We start from the raw sequence: 16,493 nt of genomic DNA, 5'->3' as shown, positions 1-16,493 counted from the left end.
TGCTCTTTTACAAAGTCTTTATTTTGTTTTGGGGGTGCAATAGAAAATGTTCTCATGCTTGGTGGTTCAAAAAACACGTTATTTTTCAGATAATTTACATTATCACTAGGGATGCACCGATACGAATCGGCCGATCATGCTTGCACGTTTTGTCAGTAAAGCCGGTTCTGTAATCAGCGGTAAATGCCATCAGGTGCGTGATTTCACGTTGAGCCGTATATACTACACACAGCCGTTGTTTTCCGACGAGCTGCGCAAATCAATGTTCATTATCAGTGTGAATGTGCGCAGCTCATCAGTGAACAACGGCTGTGTGTAGTATATACGGCTCAACGTGAAATCACGCACCTGATGGCATTTACCGCTGATTACAGAACCGGCTTTACTGACAAAACGCGCAAGTGATCGGCCGATATGTATCGGTGCATCCCTAATTATCACCATAGCTTTCTCCCTAGGCTGGCACAAATGGCTCGGATAGTTCTGGGTTTGATGAAGGTCTGCCTTCTGAAAAACTAAATATGTTGTGATTGGTTAGCTGTCCCAATTGGCGAACAGCTTTTGATGAAGTTCCGCCTTCCGAAAAACCAAATATGTTGTGATTGGTTAGCTGTCCCAATTGGCGAACAGCTTTTGATGAAGGTCCGACTTCCGAAAAACCAAATATGTTGTGATTGGTTAGCTGTCCCAATTGGCGAACAGCTTTTGATGAAGGTCCGCCTCCTGAAAAACCAAATATGTTGTGATTGGTTAGCTGTCCCAATTGGCGAACAGCTTTTGATGAAGGTCCGACTTCCGAAAAACCAAATATGTTGTGATTGGTTAGCTGTCCCAATTGGCGAACAGCTTTTGATGAAGGTCCGCCTCCTGAAAAACCAAATATGTTGTGATTGGTTAGCTGTCCCAATTGGCGAACAGCTTTTGATGAAGGTCCGACTTCCGAAAAACCAAATAAATTGTGATTGGTTAGCTGTTCCAATTGGCGAATAGCTTTTGATGAAGTTCCACCTTCCGAAAAAACAAATATTTTGTGATTGGTTAGCTGTTCCAATTGGCGAACAGCTTTTGATGAAGGTCCGCCTTCCGAAAAACCAATTATGTTGAGATTGGTTAGCTGTTCCAATTGGCGAACAGCTTTTGATGAAGGTCCGCCTTCCGAAAAACCAATTATGTTGAGATTGGTTAGCTGTTCCAATTGGCGAACAGCTTAGACTGTGTTTCAGTCCTGCCACGCCCCTTCCCAAAGCAGCAAGCTAGATTTAAATTATTCTTATGTTTTGGACTGATAGAGAGAAACACTTTTCTATGCTGTTCTAAAGCTTGGGAGTGTCAGGATTATTTTTAATAACACCTCGGGCTTAAAGGGTTAAAAGCCAAAGTTTAATATTTAGGGCTAAATGTTTACAATAAACTCCTATAGGTTATAAAACATCATTATATATCCTGTTGTAAAGTTTTAAGGTAGAGACCCAGGGTCTCCATTTGGCATTCATTCCTGGTCTGTCTTTTTCTGAAACATCTGGAGATGCTTTGAAAAAGTTTTTTAACCTAAACTGTCAAAATGTTTTTTTTTTATTGAACGCATTATACATTGTTTTCACCAGTCGTTTGGAGAATAAAGTCTTAGTCCTGGAGTCGAAGCAGAGGACGGAGCTGGAAGACATGAAGGAGGAGAAAGACCAACTGCAGGACCTGGTGAAGAGACAGACAGCCGCCATTACGGCTCTGGAGAGACAGCTGAGAGCGGCCAGCAGCAATAACACAGCCCTGCAGAGACAACATCAGCAGCTCATGAAGTCCGTACATACACTTATTGGCATGGTGTCTTCTGGGACCGGTAAGAATACACACCTTTAAAGTTATAGTTTAACCAAAAATGACAATTTGCTCAAAATTTACTCACCTTCAGGCCATTCAAGATGTAGATGAGTTTGTTTCTTCATCAGATTTGGATACATTTAGCATTACATCACTTGCTCACCAATGGATCCTCTGCAGTGAATGGGTGCCATTAACAGCTGATAAAAAAATCACAAGTAATCCACACGACTCTAGTCCATCAATTAACATCTTGTGTAGTGGAAAGCTGAATGTTTGTAAGAAACAAATTTATCATTAAAGTGTTTAACTTTAAACCATCACTTCTTGTTAAAATATGAATGTGTACGCACACTTATTGACATGGTGTCTTCTGGGACCGGTAAGAATACATATCTTTAAAAGTGATAGTTCATCTAAATATGAAAATGTGCCTGAAATTTATTCACCCTTAGGCCATCCAAGATGTAGATGAGTTTGTTTCTTCATCACATTTGGATACATTTTGCATTACATCACTTGTTCACCAATGGATCCTCTGCGGTGAATGGGTGCCGTCAGAACGAGAGTCCAAACAGATGATAAAAACATCTTAAGTGATCCACATGACTCTAGTCCATCAATTAACATCTTGTGAAGTGGAAAGCTACATGTTTATAAGAAACAAATCCATCATTAAAGCATTTTAACTTTAAACCATCACTACTCGTCAAAATATGAGTGCGTACACACACACTTATTTGCATGATGTCTTCTGGGATAGGTAAGAATACACACCTTCAAAGTAATAGTTTACCCAAAAATGAAAATATGCTCAAAATGTACTCACCCTTAGGCCATCCAAGATGTAGATGAGTTTGTTTCTTCATCAGACTTGGAGAAATATATTGCATTGCATCACTTGCTCATCAATGAACCCTCTGCAGTGAATGGGTGCCGTCAGAATGAGAGTCCAAACAGCTGAAAAAAAACACCTCGAGTAATCCACACGACTCTAGTTCATCAATAAACATCTTGTGAAGTGAAAAGCTACATGTTTATAAGAAACAAATCCATCATTAAAGCATTTTAACTTTAAACCATCACTACTCGTCAAAATATGAGTGCGTACACACACACACACACTTATTTGCATGATGTCTTCTGGGATAGGTAAGAATACACACCTTCAAAGTAATAGTTTACCCAAATATGAAATATGCTCAAAATGTACTCACCCTTAGGCCATCCAAGATGTAGATGAGTTTGTTTCTTCATCAGACTTGGAGAAATATATTGCTTTGCATCACTTGCTCATCAATGAACCCTCTGCAGTGAATGGGTGCCGTCAGAATGAGAGGCCCAACAGCTGAAAAAAAACACCTCAAGTAATCCACACGACTCTAGTTCATCAATAAACATCTTGTGAAGTGAAAAGCTGCATGTTTGTAAGAAACAAATCCATCATTAAAGCGTTTTAACTTTGAACCATCACTTCTTGTCAAAATATGAGTGCGTACACACACTTATTGGCATGATGTCTTCTGGGACCAGTAAGAATACACACCTTCAAAGTGATAGTTAACCTAAATATGGAAATGTGCCTGAAATTTACTCACCCTTAGGCCATCCAAGATGTAGATGAGTTTGTTTTTTCATCACATTTGGAGAAATGTAGCATTACATAACTTGCTTATCAGTGGATCCTCTACAGTGAATGGGTGCCGTCAGAATGACAGTCCGAACAGCTGATAAAAACATCACAAGTAATCCACAAGTAATCTACACCACTCCAGTTCATCTTATGATGTGAAAAGTTGCATGTTCATAAGACACAAATGCATTATTAAGGCGTTTTAACCTTAAACCATCACTTCTTACCAAAATATGTGTCTATTATCTATAATGACACTTCTTACAGTGAAAAGGTTCATCGTCTGTAGACCTTTCACATGAAATTCACACATAAATATTTGTTTAGAATTGCTTTTGCTTGTAAACAGTGTTTGATCTGTGCATATCTCTCTCCAGATTCAGATTTTTATTAGAGAAAGCAATATTATGAATAGAGCATTTTAGCTGAAAACAATGGTTTGGAACAATGTCTGGATTTGTTTCTTACAAACATGCAGCTTTTTGATGTAAAGATGTGAATTGATGGACTGGAGTGGTATGGATTACTTGTGGATTACTGTGATGTTTTTGTCAGCTGTTTGGACTCTCATTCTGACGGCACCCATTCATTGCAGAGGATCCATTTCTCCAAATCTGTTCTGATGAAGAAACAAACTCATATTACATCTGGATGGCCTTAGGGTGAGTAAATTGTCAGCATATTTTAATTTTTGCATCATCTATCATCATTGTGGAATATTAGCTTGGAATATTAGTCTACAACAACCTAGATGATCTATCATACCATAAAAGTGCATGATGTTAAATAATGTTGGCCTATTTCGCTTGAAAGTATGTCATATTATGAAAGCAAAAATGCATTTTGAATTCCATTTCATGTTGATTTTAATGTTTTAATTAGATTTGTTGCATCTCTGCAGCATTTCACTGTCTGTGAAGAAAAAAAAAATGTCTCAACTCCCAGTTTAGAGTACGATGTAAGGTTACTTGTCTGACAATGACAGACATGTCTGATTCTTGGGTTTGCAACAGCTTTTCAATCTGGTGGCAGATTCTTAACATGACCTGAAAGTTCTGGTTAATTAACTGTGACACTAATGATAAATCGAGCAGCCGTGATTCATGGAGAGAGAGGGGATAAGCTCTCGCTAGTGATGTCTTTGGCAGAGTGCTCTCATGTCTTGGATGAAGTTCACATGCGTCACAACACGCACTGATAAGCTAAATCAAGACTGCAGCATTTTATACGGACAGAAGACATGTCAGTTTATAAATGTCTGTGTGGAGAACTCAAAGAACTAAATGTACCAAATTTTCTAAATGAACTCTCTCTCATGTGCCTGACAAACAAACAAACACATTTTAAATGACTCATCCCAAAACTAAATGACTATGGATTTTATATTTGAAAAGCTGAGGCCATGTAAAGATTATAAATCTCATTCCTTTGACAACAGAAACCACATCATTTTGTTTCGCATTGTGTTGCAAATCCATAAAACAACTTTATGTGATGTTTCGGCACAAAAATCTGCATTATATTTATCAGTGTTATTTTAGTACCATTAAGATGCTATTACAGTTTTTAATATTTATAATTTGTTTTTCTGTTTTTATTTTAATTTTAGTTAAAGTTTTGGCCATTTTGATGTGTGTTTTATCATGTTTATTGTTATTATTATTATTATTATTTTTTAATATGTATTTAGAGTTTTTATTCATTTGTATTTCAGTTTTAGTTATCTTCACACTGGCTGAAATGAACCTTTTAAAAAAATAAATAAATAAATAATTGTTTACGTTTATTTTATTTTCATACATTTTTTATTTATTTTCTATTTCAAGTTTAAGTAATGTTGTTATTTTTGTTTAGTTTTTTTAAATGTCTATTTAATTTATATTAATGTTTATTTCAGTTTTTTCGTCATTCTGTTTGACAACTAGCTGAAATACATTTTTTTGTTTTATTTAAAAAATATTATTTTTTATTTCAGATAAAGTTTATTTTATTTTCATATTTTTTTATTTATGTTCTATTTCAAGTTTAAGTAATTTTGTTATTTTTGCCTTTTAGTTTATTTTTGTTTAAATGTCTATTTAATTTTTATTAATGTTTATTTCAGTTTTAGTCATTCTTTTTGGTCACTAGCCAAAATAAGTTTTTTATATTTTTTTTTTATTATGTCTATATGGTTTTTATTAATTTGTATTTCTGTTTTAGTTGTCTTAGTAACTGGATGAAATAAAACATTTGAAAAAAATAATTATATTTATTTCAGTTAAAGTTTTTTATTTTCATAAATTTGTATTTTCTTTTCAAGTTTAAGTAATTTTTGTTGTTTATAGTTTTTTTTCAATGTCTATTAATTTTTTACTAATGTTTATTTCAGGTTTAGTCATTCAGTTTAGCAATGAACTGAAATTGTTAATATTATTTTTAATTATTTCTATATAGCTTTTATTTATTGGTATTTCGGTTTTAGATGTCTTGGCAACTGGCTGAAATAAAACATTTTTTAAAATGATTTATTATCTTTTATTTCAGTTAAACTTCATCATATATATATATGATGAAGTTTAACTGAAATAAAAGATAATAAATCATTTTTAAAAATGTTTTATTTAAGCCAGTTGCCAAGACATATATATATATATAGTTTTTTTTTTTTTTTTTTTCATTTCTGTTTAATTTTTTTATCAATGTTTATTTCAGTTTTAGTTATTCTGTTTGTCAACTTGCTGAATAAAATAAGTTTTTAATATAATGCCTACAGTATGTCGCAGTTAGTTGGCTGCTTATCTTTTTTTCCCCTTACGGTAAAATCAATTCTGAACCTCATATCCGCTGTATGTTTCCCTTACAGGCTTCTCATCAAATGAGCAGCATTTCAGAGACTGTGCCGAGGCCTATAAATCCGGTCACAACACCAGCGGAGTCTACCACATTTACATCGGAGACATGACCGAGCCAACCAAGGTGTGGGATGCGTTCTTTCACAAGTATGAGGAATCAGTGTGATATATCTTGGCTGTGACATACAGAACGAAGAATAGCGCAAATGTAAGAGAGTGAGACTGAGATGTTTCATATGCTTCTGACAGGTCTTTTGTGATATGGTGACAAGCGGAGGTGGCTGGACGGTGTTCCAGCGCAGGGCCAATGGAAGTGTGAACTTCCAGAAAGGCTGGAACGACTACAAGCTGGTGAGTGTACATAAACATTAAAAGATTGCGTAAAATTGCAGAGCTTGAATACAGCAACCACTCTAGGATCAGACAAAGAGAACTAGTTACATTTGTAGACAATGATGAAAATTCTCATTGATTGTGTTTAAAGAAAATGGTGAGATTTAAGAATTGTTTTTCTGCCTGTGCTGGGAAGTTGTGATTAAAAGTCTCTAAAACAAGCCAAAGCAGAATGAAGCACGGCGGCTAAAATTGTACATGACAGATTGGCGTCATTGGCAGTAGCTGAACTGTTTGGTACATTCTGTATTTAAAAGCGGCACATTCAGCTGATATTTTAAGTGCTTAAATATGCTGAATTGGATTGAAAACTGGCAGTTCTGTGAAACTGCAGCAGTGAAAATCAATACTGCAATTTTCTACATTTTGTTCATCTTGCCAAATGCCATTGTGAGCCTTCCTTTCTATAAAAGCTGAAAAGGATGAGTCTCTTTTCTGTGAAACAAAAGACTGACAATGTACCTATTTATTCCTGGGAAACAGAGCAGCTTTCTTTTGTCTAATGCTGTGTTTTATTCAAAGTTGAATGTGTGATAATCCTGCTTGATATCTAAGGTTTGCACAAGGATCTTTGACTGAGGTTCACTGCCAAAATGAAAATTTCCTGAGAATTGACTCACCCCCATGTCATCTAAAATGTTCATGTCTTTTTTTACATTCCAGGATTTTTCTTCACGTAGTGGACTTAAATGGTGGCCAATGGGTTGAAGGTCCAAATTGCAGGTTCAATGCAGCTTCAATATGCTCTACACAATCCCAGGCAAGGAATAAAGGTCTTACCTAGCAGACGATCGGTTATTTACTAGGAAAAATACAAATTTATATACTTTTTAACCACAAATGCTCATCTGCCACTATTACGTAAGCACTCATGCATGACGTAGGCAGAAGTACCGACCCAGTGTTTGCAAGGTGAGCGTGCAAAGAAAGTCAGAAGCCCTTTTTTAAGGGCCAATGCCGATACCAATTATTACAGATCAAGTAGACAGATAACCGATATTTTGAACTGATATATTTGTGTGGTGTAAAAAAAAAAAAAATGTATGTCAAAATTAAAAAAAATGACAGGGGCTCTGACATAAACTTTCTTTAAATGCTTCTCAATTATTTTATCTGCAAATACCATAAACCATAAAAATGCTTCATATCGGTGCCGATAATCGGTCGACCGCTACTTAATACCAGTCCATAATTCATGCTTCCTCCAGTGGAAAATCCATCCCCTCCTCTCACATTAAAATGATTCAAACAAAACTACTTTCTCACTGGAGAAAGCAATATTATGGACAGTGGATTTGTTTCAATGATTAAAAACAGTTAAACAATAGTTAAAAACATTTTAATGATGGATTTTTTACTTCACAAGATGTTAATTGATGGACTTGCATGGTGTGGATTATTTGTGGATCGAGATGTTTTCATTAGCTGTTTGGACTCTCATTCTGACGGCACCCATTTAGGATCTATTGATGAACAAGATTTATTGCAATAATTTTGCTAAATTATATATTTACCCAAATACTGCTGTTCACACAGATGAATGTCCATCAATTAAGATGCTTTTTACATCTTCAATTTTCATTAATCCCATTTATAAAAACAAAATCAGAACCTTGATCTTAGATTATAAACCATAAAAAGTTGGAGAAAATGAGATGGAGTTTTTCGCCCTACCATACCTTTGTTTGAACCAGAGTATGAAAAACTAACCGTGAATGACCTTTCCAATGTAATTACACAGTGTGTGAAGACAGGCATGCACATCGCGAAGCAAGTGCAAAATTAGCATTTGTGGTTAAAAAGTATATACATTTTTATTTTTTTAAGAAAAGATTCACTAGATCATTTCACTAGATAAGACACTTATTCCTCGGCTGGGTTCGTATGGAGCCTTTGAAGCTGTATTAAAATAGCAATTTGGACCTTCAACCTGCTGATCCCCATTAAAGTCTACTACAGTATATGGAGAAATGTCCTGTAACGTTTTCCTCAAAAAACTTGTTTTCTTGGATGAGATGGGGGTGATTACATTATCAGGAAATGTTCATTCTGGAAGTGAACTTCTTAAAAGTGTTAGCTATATACAATCTTATGTTTGAAATTTCCACCCAAGATCCAAAGTTCAACTTCAAGTGCCGTTTTATTGCTTTTTCAAATAGGAAGTTTGAAATCCCAACTTTACAAGATGAATGGAATGCATCAATGGTTTCATTACATGTTTTCCTCACAGGGATTTGGTGATCCTAGTGGAGAGCACTGGTTGGGTAATGAGGCAGTTCACCTGATCACCAATCAAGCCCAGTACTCCCTCCGAGTGGAACTCAAGGACTGGGAGGAGAACGGCGCATATGCTCTGTATGACAAATTCCAGCTGGCCGGTGAAAAACAGCAGTACAGGTATTACCTGTGGTAACGTAACAACCAAGACCAACAATGTTCAGCAATATGTCTATCATAATCTTGCAACGTCCTCTTGTTTTCTCTTTCTCCAGACTCTTGCTAGGGAGCTATAGCGGAACAGCAGGACAGCAAAGTAGCTTAGCATCAAACGGCACAGGCTTCAGCACTCGCGATGCTGACAATGACAAGTGCGTTTGCAAGTGTGCCCTGATGATGACCGGAGGTGAGTTACTCTTATAAACATTAGTATTGAATGCACTATTGCAATAGTTCATTCAAAAATGAACTGAATTGACTGAAAATTGAATCCAAGATGTAGATGAATTTGTTTCTTCATCAGAACAGATGAGGAGAAATGGAGCATTACATAACTTGCTCACCAATGGATCCTCTGCAGTGAATGGGTGCCGTCAGAATGAGAGTCTAAACAGCTGATAAAAACACAGTAATCCACACCACTGCAGTCTATCAATAAATGTCTTGTAAAATCTGAAAAATCTGCATGCTTAATACTAGGGGTCGACCGATATTTTTTAAGTAAACCGATAACCGATATTTTGAACTGATATATATATATATATATATATATATAAATGTCTGATATAAAAAAGAAGATGAATCTCAAAATAAAGAATAACAATGGCTCTAACAAAAGCTTTCTTTAAATGCTTTTAAATTATTTTTTATCACCAAACGGTTGTGAAAATGACAGATACTGATAACCTTAAAATTGCTTAATATCTGTGCCGATAATCAGTCAACCCCTATTTAATATAAGGCTTTTCTTATCACAAGAAACAAAATACCAGTCCACAATCCATAATAATGCTTCCTCTAGTGAAAAAGTCTATCCCTTCTTGTCCTCTCACATCAAAATGATTCAGATGGAATTACTTTTTCACTGGAGAAAGCAATATTATGGATAAAGGACTTGTTTGGATGATTAAAAACGGTTAAACGATAGTTGTTTAAATGTCTTAAATTATGAATTTGTTATGTGACAAGATGTTAACTGATGGAGTGGAGTTGTCTGGATTACTTGTAGATTATTGTGATGTTTTTACTCTTACATTTATGAGCAAAAATGAAGTTTCACACAGCGCTGGCGCCTCCATGTCCTGCAAAGCTTTCACTCTCCATACAAACAATTGGATATGCGCCTAATAGCACACATTTATCTAGGTTAAACGATTAAAGTAATATTGTGATATGTTTTAAGTTTTTTATATCTATGCATTTTAATTGAAATCGTGATGACTTGAGAAGGCTAAATTGATCTGTTTGCCGCTGGCCGCTTGGTCGTTACTTTAAAAAACAAAAACTTGAATTTCACCAACAAAACGTGTTCCAAATACATTTCTAAATTAACTTTATAAACTAAATAAACGAAAATAAATGTAACTACTTTGCAATTAAAAACAGCAGCTGCGCAATAGGGAAGAGAAAGAGAAAAAAGACAGTTCCAGTCGGACTCGGGCGAGTAATTCTGATGAGCTGTTGAGGTTTGTTTAATAGCCTATTTAACACTTATTTAGGCTACTGTCTTATTTAAATGTATTATTTCTTTGATTTATTTTAGCGTTTGTAGGCTGCTTGTTCACTGACGGAATTGCTCAAATAAACACGCATGTTTGTTAATAATGTTTGAGCCTCATTTATTTATATATAAACACCGCGCCACCAACGGTAGTTGGTCCATTACCACCGTGGTGGTAAAAATCTGCCACCGTCACAGCCCTACTTTACAGTTCCTACCCTCCATAAATATGTGCACTACATGTCGCATTTTAAATCTAAATTTAACATTCAACGACAGATGTTTCAGCACAATGAATGTTTTTGCGCTGCGTATTAATTGTCTCCCTGTCTGCGTTCCAGTCTGACACGCACATTCATGAAAAGATTTAAACTTAACACAGACTGTCAGAATGGACTTTTATGCATAAATGGAAATGCTCGTGTGAATTTGTGACATTTACAGATGAGGATATGACCGTAAACTGAAAGTTTTCATGCTGAGGATGCAAACGAATCTGTCAAAGCGCCTCTCAGGGCAAGCCATTACGCTATTAGCTTCAAATTTAAAATAAGGAATTCTCATGTTTTGGGATCACGTTACTCTCCTGCAGCATCTCATTCTGTTTCCTCCACTATTTTTAGATGCATTTGTCTATAGAAATGCGTCATTCAGTGCTGTAATTTGATGTGATTCTCTGAAGTTGTATGTGCACTGTGGGCGGACCCGATTCATCGATAATGAGAATCGTTGTCGACGAATTTCATTATCGATAATGATCGATTTTATCGATTAGTTGTTGCAGCCCTAGTAAAAACTAATCTGATTGTAGATAGGCGCTCACCAGCACTTATTGAACACAAGCCATCTACATTCATATCCTCTCAGTCACATTTCTTTATTTGTGGCCTGGACGTGAAGCCGAAACAGTCATGCAAAATCCCTCTGATCCTCTTCTAATCGAAGAAAACGCAACCCCATCTGAGAATTATGTAAAACACGTCCAGAGTTCAGACGCCCGCTATGCAAACAATTTACTCTATGGCTGCACTCGACTGCAGATCCCACACCTCTGGGGTCCAAGATAAACAGCTTTTAATAGCATGCATTGCGATTGATTTTGAAAGTTGTTGGAGTTAATTACCGTCGAACCGGCTGGAGACCTTCGGGTGCCCTTTGTGTTTGCATTTCAAATGGTAATCAAAAGATGGAAAGATGGATCCATCTGTGCGGCTCGTCCAAACTAAACATGCGTTGAGGGAGGTGATACTGATTTAATCAGGGTTAGATAGACGGTGTCCTCTCTGTAGAGTGAAAGTCTGGTTTTTATTGAAGAATCGCAGTTTGCTTTGACAGCTCTTGCTGAGACATCGACCGCACGGTGGGAATAACTTACCCTTTGAAACACTGACGGACTGCGGAGAGAAAAATAAAAAGACACAATATAGAGGAGAGAGATGGATCAAGGGCTTTGATTGTTTTGGGGAGATGTAATTCTTAAGCCTGCCATCATTTGCTCACGTCGTTCCAAAGCCAGTTTGACTTTCTTCATTTCTTGGAATGCAAAATAAAATATTTTGTATCAGCTTCCATTTTTTTCATTCTATGAAAGTGTGTTGTAACTAGAGTCTGTCAAACTCCAAAAAGCTGCATAGAGGTACTCCAAAAAAGTAAAAAAATTATGTACTATATTCATATGTTTTGTAAAGCAAAATATAACCAAAATTTGGCTATGCTTTTAAATATTTAAACAATTATACACTTTATAAAAACTTAATACAAAGTGGTTTACATAATGAAGTTTTTTTTTATTAGTATTATTTATTTTTGAATTAGCTTTATGTTTTCATGTTTAATTATTAGTAATTTTGAGCTTTTGTTTATGTTTTTAATTTTACTATTTAGGTTTAATTTACTTTTAATTTAGTTTCAGTTCTAATGAGAAAAGCAAGAATGCAAAATCAATGTTATTTTAGTGTTATTAATATATTACTATAGTTTTTATTAGGATTTTGAATTGGATTTATATTTGAATTTCTTTTGTTTTATTTTGGGTTTAATTTCTTAGTAACTTTATGTGCTTTCGTTATTTTTATGAATACTTATTTATTTTACTATTTAGGTTTAATTTACTTTTATTTTTTGTTTTAGTTCTAATGAGAAAAACATGAATGCAAAATCAATGTTATTTTAGTGTTATTAATATACTACTATAGTTTTTATTAGTGTTTTTAATTTGTTTTATGTTTTTTATTTTATTTTCGGTTTAATTTCTTAGGAATTGTATGTGCTAAAGTTATTATTATAATTTTGTTTTATTAATATGTTTAAATGACTTTTATTTTACTTTCACTTCAGTTTTATTTTATTTTATTTTACAATAATGCTTTAATAGTTTTGCTTTTAGTTAACAGTAATAATCTTGATTAAGGCCGTTAGTGAACACCTGTGAAGGCTAAATATTGTTTATCAAACTGTTTAAAGTATTTATCTCAGTCTATTTTCATTTGTCATTCTTTCAGGCTGGTGGTTTGATGCTTGCGGTCTGTCCAACCTCAATGGAATCTACTACACCGTGGGTCACAACATCCGCAAGCTCAATGGCATTAAGTGGCATCACTTCCGAGGACCCAGCTATTCGCTCCAGTCCACTTCCATGATGATACGCCCAGCTGATTTCTGACATGAATAAATCAGCACTGCTTAAATTAGCAAGCTTGTCACATTGACAATGACAGGACTTAAAGAGCTTGCTTTGGGACACAGAAGCAACGAGGCGGAGACAAATAAAGAGGACATTTAATGGATGAACGGTGGCGTTTTACTGCAAATCCGAGAGCTGGAGTGGACAAAAGCGATCAGACTGATTAGACTGAAAATTTCATTACTAAGCCACAATTTTCATTTTTAAACATGCAAACATGCTTCACCTTCACAGCTACTCTTGTCTGGGTTCATGTGTGGCTTATAACCTGAAACTTTCTCAGTGATGGTAAAATGTGGATCATCGATGTAGCATGAAATAATTCCAAAGAAAAACCTTTTGAACTTAATGAATCCGAAGGCTTCACCAGATTGTGGAACTGTCCTGGTTGTTCCAGAAATAGCTTTTATACTGTTTTGTAAAATATAATAGCTGTTAACTACTTAGTGAAGTGGCTGACTAGTTATACTACCATTCAAAAATTTGAGGTTGGCAAGTTTTTAAAATATTTTTTCAAACCAAGGCTGCATTTATATCAAAAATACTGTAAAAACAATAATATTGTGAAATATTATTATTATTGTGACCCTGAACCACAAAACCAGTCTTAAGTAGCACAGGTATATTTGTAGCAATAGCAAAAAATACATAGTATGGGTCAAAATGATTGATTATTCAGTTTTGCCAAAAATCATTAGGATATTAAGTAAACATCATGTTCCATCAGGTTCTACTGCAAATATATGCAAAATTAATTTCTAATTAGTAGTATGCATTGCTGAGAACTTCATTTGGACTTTAAAAGTGATTTTCTCAAAATGTGGATTTTTTGCACCCTCAGATTTCAGATTTTCAAATAGTTGCATCGCAGCCTATATTAACAAACCATACATCAATGGACAGCTTATTTATTCAGTTTTTTGTGGTCCAGGGTCTCATTTGAATATATATGAAAATATAATTTAAAGGCTAAATTTTCAGCATCATTACTTCGATCTTTAGTGTCACCTGATCCTTCAGAAATCATTCTAATATGCTGATTTGCTGCTCAAGAAACACTTTTGATTATAATCAATGTTGAAAACAGTTGTGCTGCTTGATATTTTTGTGGAAACTGTTATACATTTAGTTTTTTCAGGATACTTTGATACATATATAGCTTAAAAGAACAGCATTTTTTAAATATAAATATTTTATAGCATTATAAATGTCTTTACACTGAAAAAAGTTTTCACAAGTTTCAACTTTAGCAGCTGCCAAAAAATTTTAAGTTGAATCAACTTAAGTCATATCAACTCACAAGTTAAATCAACTCATTTTATTGTAATGAGTTCAAATGACTTGTAGTTTTAAGTTGATTTAACTTAAAATTTTAAGGCAGCTGCTAAACTTAAGTTTTTAAGTTGAATCTGGTGAAAACCTTTTACAGTGTACTGTCACTTTTAATCAATCTAATGCATCCTTGCGTTGTTCTTTAAGAAAAATGTACTGACCCCAAATATTTTAATGATAGCTTACTAGCAAGTCGGCTGCTAAGACTGAGACATTGCATAATTTTGTGTATATTTTTAATAACTGGATATTTTTTATATTTTGCATCTCTTTCTTTTATCCCTTTTTCGGCCCGAAACGCACTCTGCACAAGTCTGTGAATGCAAACGCTTTTAGCTCAAATGTGTCAGAATTTATTTAATGAGACTAAATAGTGTTACATTCTTAATTTTAGCCTTAACTATCTTGTTTATGGTCTTGGCAGAGACAACATTTGAAAGAAAATCTTAGTTGTACTTGGCAAGTTTATAGCTACTGAAGTTTATAGCTTTCTTAAAGCAACTCGAAAGCAAAGTGTTGCATTTGCTGACTTGCATAAAGTGTGTTTCTGGCCTTTGTATGTGTTGTATGTAAGAGAAAGATACTATATTTTGTTTACTAATGTTTTTAATGTGTTCTTTGTGACCTGTTGTTCCAATTGTCATTTTTAAGGAGGATGCACTTTAAGGAGCACAGTATGACGGTCATGTGGTTAGACAGCAGATACGCGGATTGCAGCTGATTGTACAATTGTACTTTATGAACAATGCTATTAGTTGCTGCTGTGCTATATGCATTAATACTTAGTCCGTGAACCTTTCAACATGCATTATTACTTTCTGACCATGAACCCTTCATCACATATTATGACTGTTTGATAATAAACCCAGCAGATCAGTTCTGGAGTCAAACTGGATAACAGCTTTTCAACAGGTTGAGGTTTATTTTACTATCCTGAACTAAAAGTTGAAGACGCCAAAGGCTTTCCTGTCTTTTTGTGGTTCGAGCTTCCTAGTTCATACAGTGTTTTTATTTAACTGAACTCCAGTTTTCTGCCAAGAACAGCAGGAGCATATGGAAGACATTCCGCTTGATCAGTCTTTATACAGTTTGTAAAAATGTCAATTTGTCATGTCAGATATTACATTTTTTTAAGAGGTCTACATGAGCAATAAAGTGTTTCTTATTTAGATATTTGGTGCATTCATTGGTCGTAACTGATTGCATGTAATCTGGATTACGTAATCAGATTCAAAAATTAAATACTTGTAATTAAAGTTAAATTTTAAAATACTTGTAATAAGACTACGTTGCTTTTTTTATTGATTAAAGGATTAGATATTATTCACACAATAACAATGAATTACTCATCATTTTTTGATTCTCTCTAATTCCTCTTTTTTTATCTTTAAAATTTTCCTTTCTAAAACAGTCTACCGCTTATATACACATAGAAAGTCCAGTTTACAAACATCATTTCAGGTTTAAGTGTTTCAATATTGCATCAACTACTGATGAACACATTCTTTTTTATTTGAATTATCAGCTTATTTAACCTTGTATTATTGAAAGGCGTTTGTATTTTAAACTCATTCAAATGCACAGATTCTCTTTATTCCTTATTTGCAATATCATGCAGCAAACTGCTGTTTTCACTCGTAAAAAATATGTTTTTTGAGGAAAACATTTCAGGAATTTTCTCCATATAGTGGACCTCTATAGTGCCCCCAGTTTGAACTTCTAAAATGCAGTTTAAATGCGGCTTCAAACAATCCCAAATGCAGTTGTAAACGATCCCAGTCGAGAAAGAAGGGTCTTAACTAGCGAAATGGTTGTTTTATTTAATTTTTTTATTAAAATGTATATACTTTTTAACCTTAAACG

The 16,493-nt window shown here is 34.5% G+C and overlaps 1 protein-coding gene across 1 annotated transcript in view; it reads left to right on the top strand.

Annotated features, from left to right (window-relative positions):
- Window positions 1–15,899, top strand: part of angpt4 (angiopoietin 4) — a 53,070-nt gene extending 37,171 nt beyond the window's left edge. The window contains exons 4-9 of the mRNA XM_073851344.1: window positions 1,605–1,837; window positions 6,297–6,409; window positions 6,535–6,636; window positions 8,909–9,075; window positions 9,171–9,301; window positions 13,117–15,899. Of these exons, the coding sequence (XP_073707445.1) occupies window positions 1,605–1,837; window positions 6,297–6,409; window positions 6,535–6,636; window positions 8,909–9,075; window positions 9,171–9,301; window positions 13,117–13,277 (907 nt within the window). The 3' untranslated portion in view covers window positions 13,278–15,899. The remainder of the gene's footprint in view (window positions 1–1,604; window positions 1,838–6,296; window positions 6,410–6,534; window positions 6,637–8,908; window positions 9,076–9,170; window positions 9,302–13,116) is intronic.
- Window positions 15,900–16,493: the final 594 nt, after the last annotated feature.

The sequence above is a fragment of the Garra rufa genome, chromosome 12, assembly GCF_049309525.1.
Source record: "Garra rufa chromosome 12, GarRuf1.0, whole genome shotgun sequence".
In the NCBI taxonomy this organism is placed as follows: domain Eukaryota; kingdom Metazoa; phylum Chordata; class Actinopteri; order Cypriniformes; family Cyprinidae; genus Garra; species Garra rufa.
Note: the sequence above shows the minus strand (reverse complement) of the source record. Positions and strands in the feature narration are given on the sequence as shown.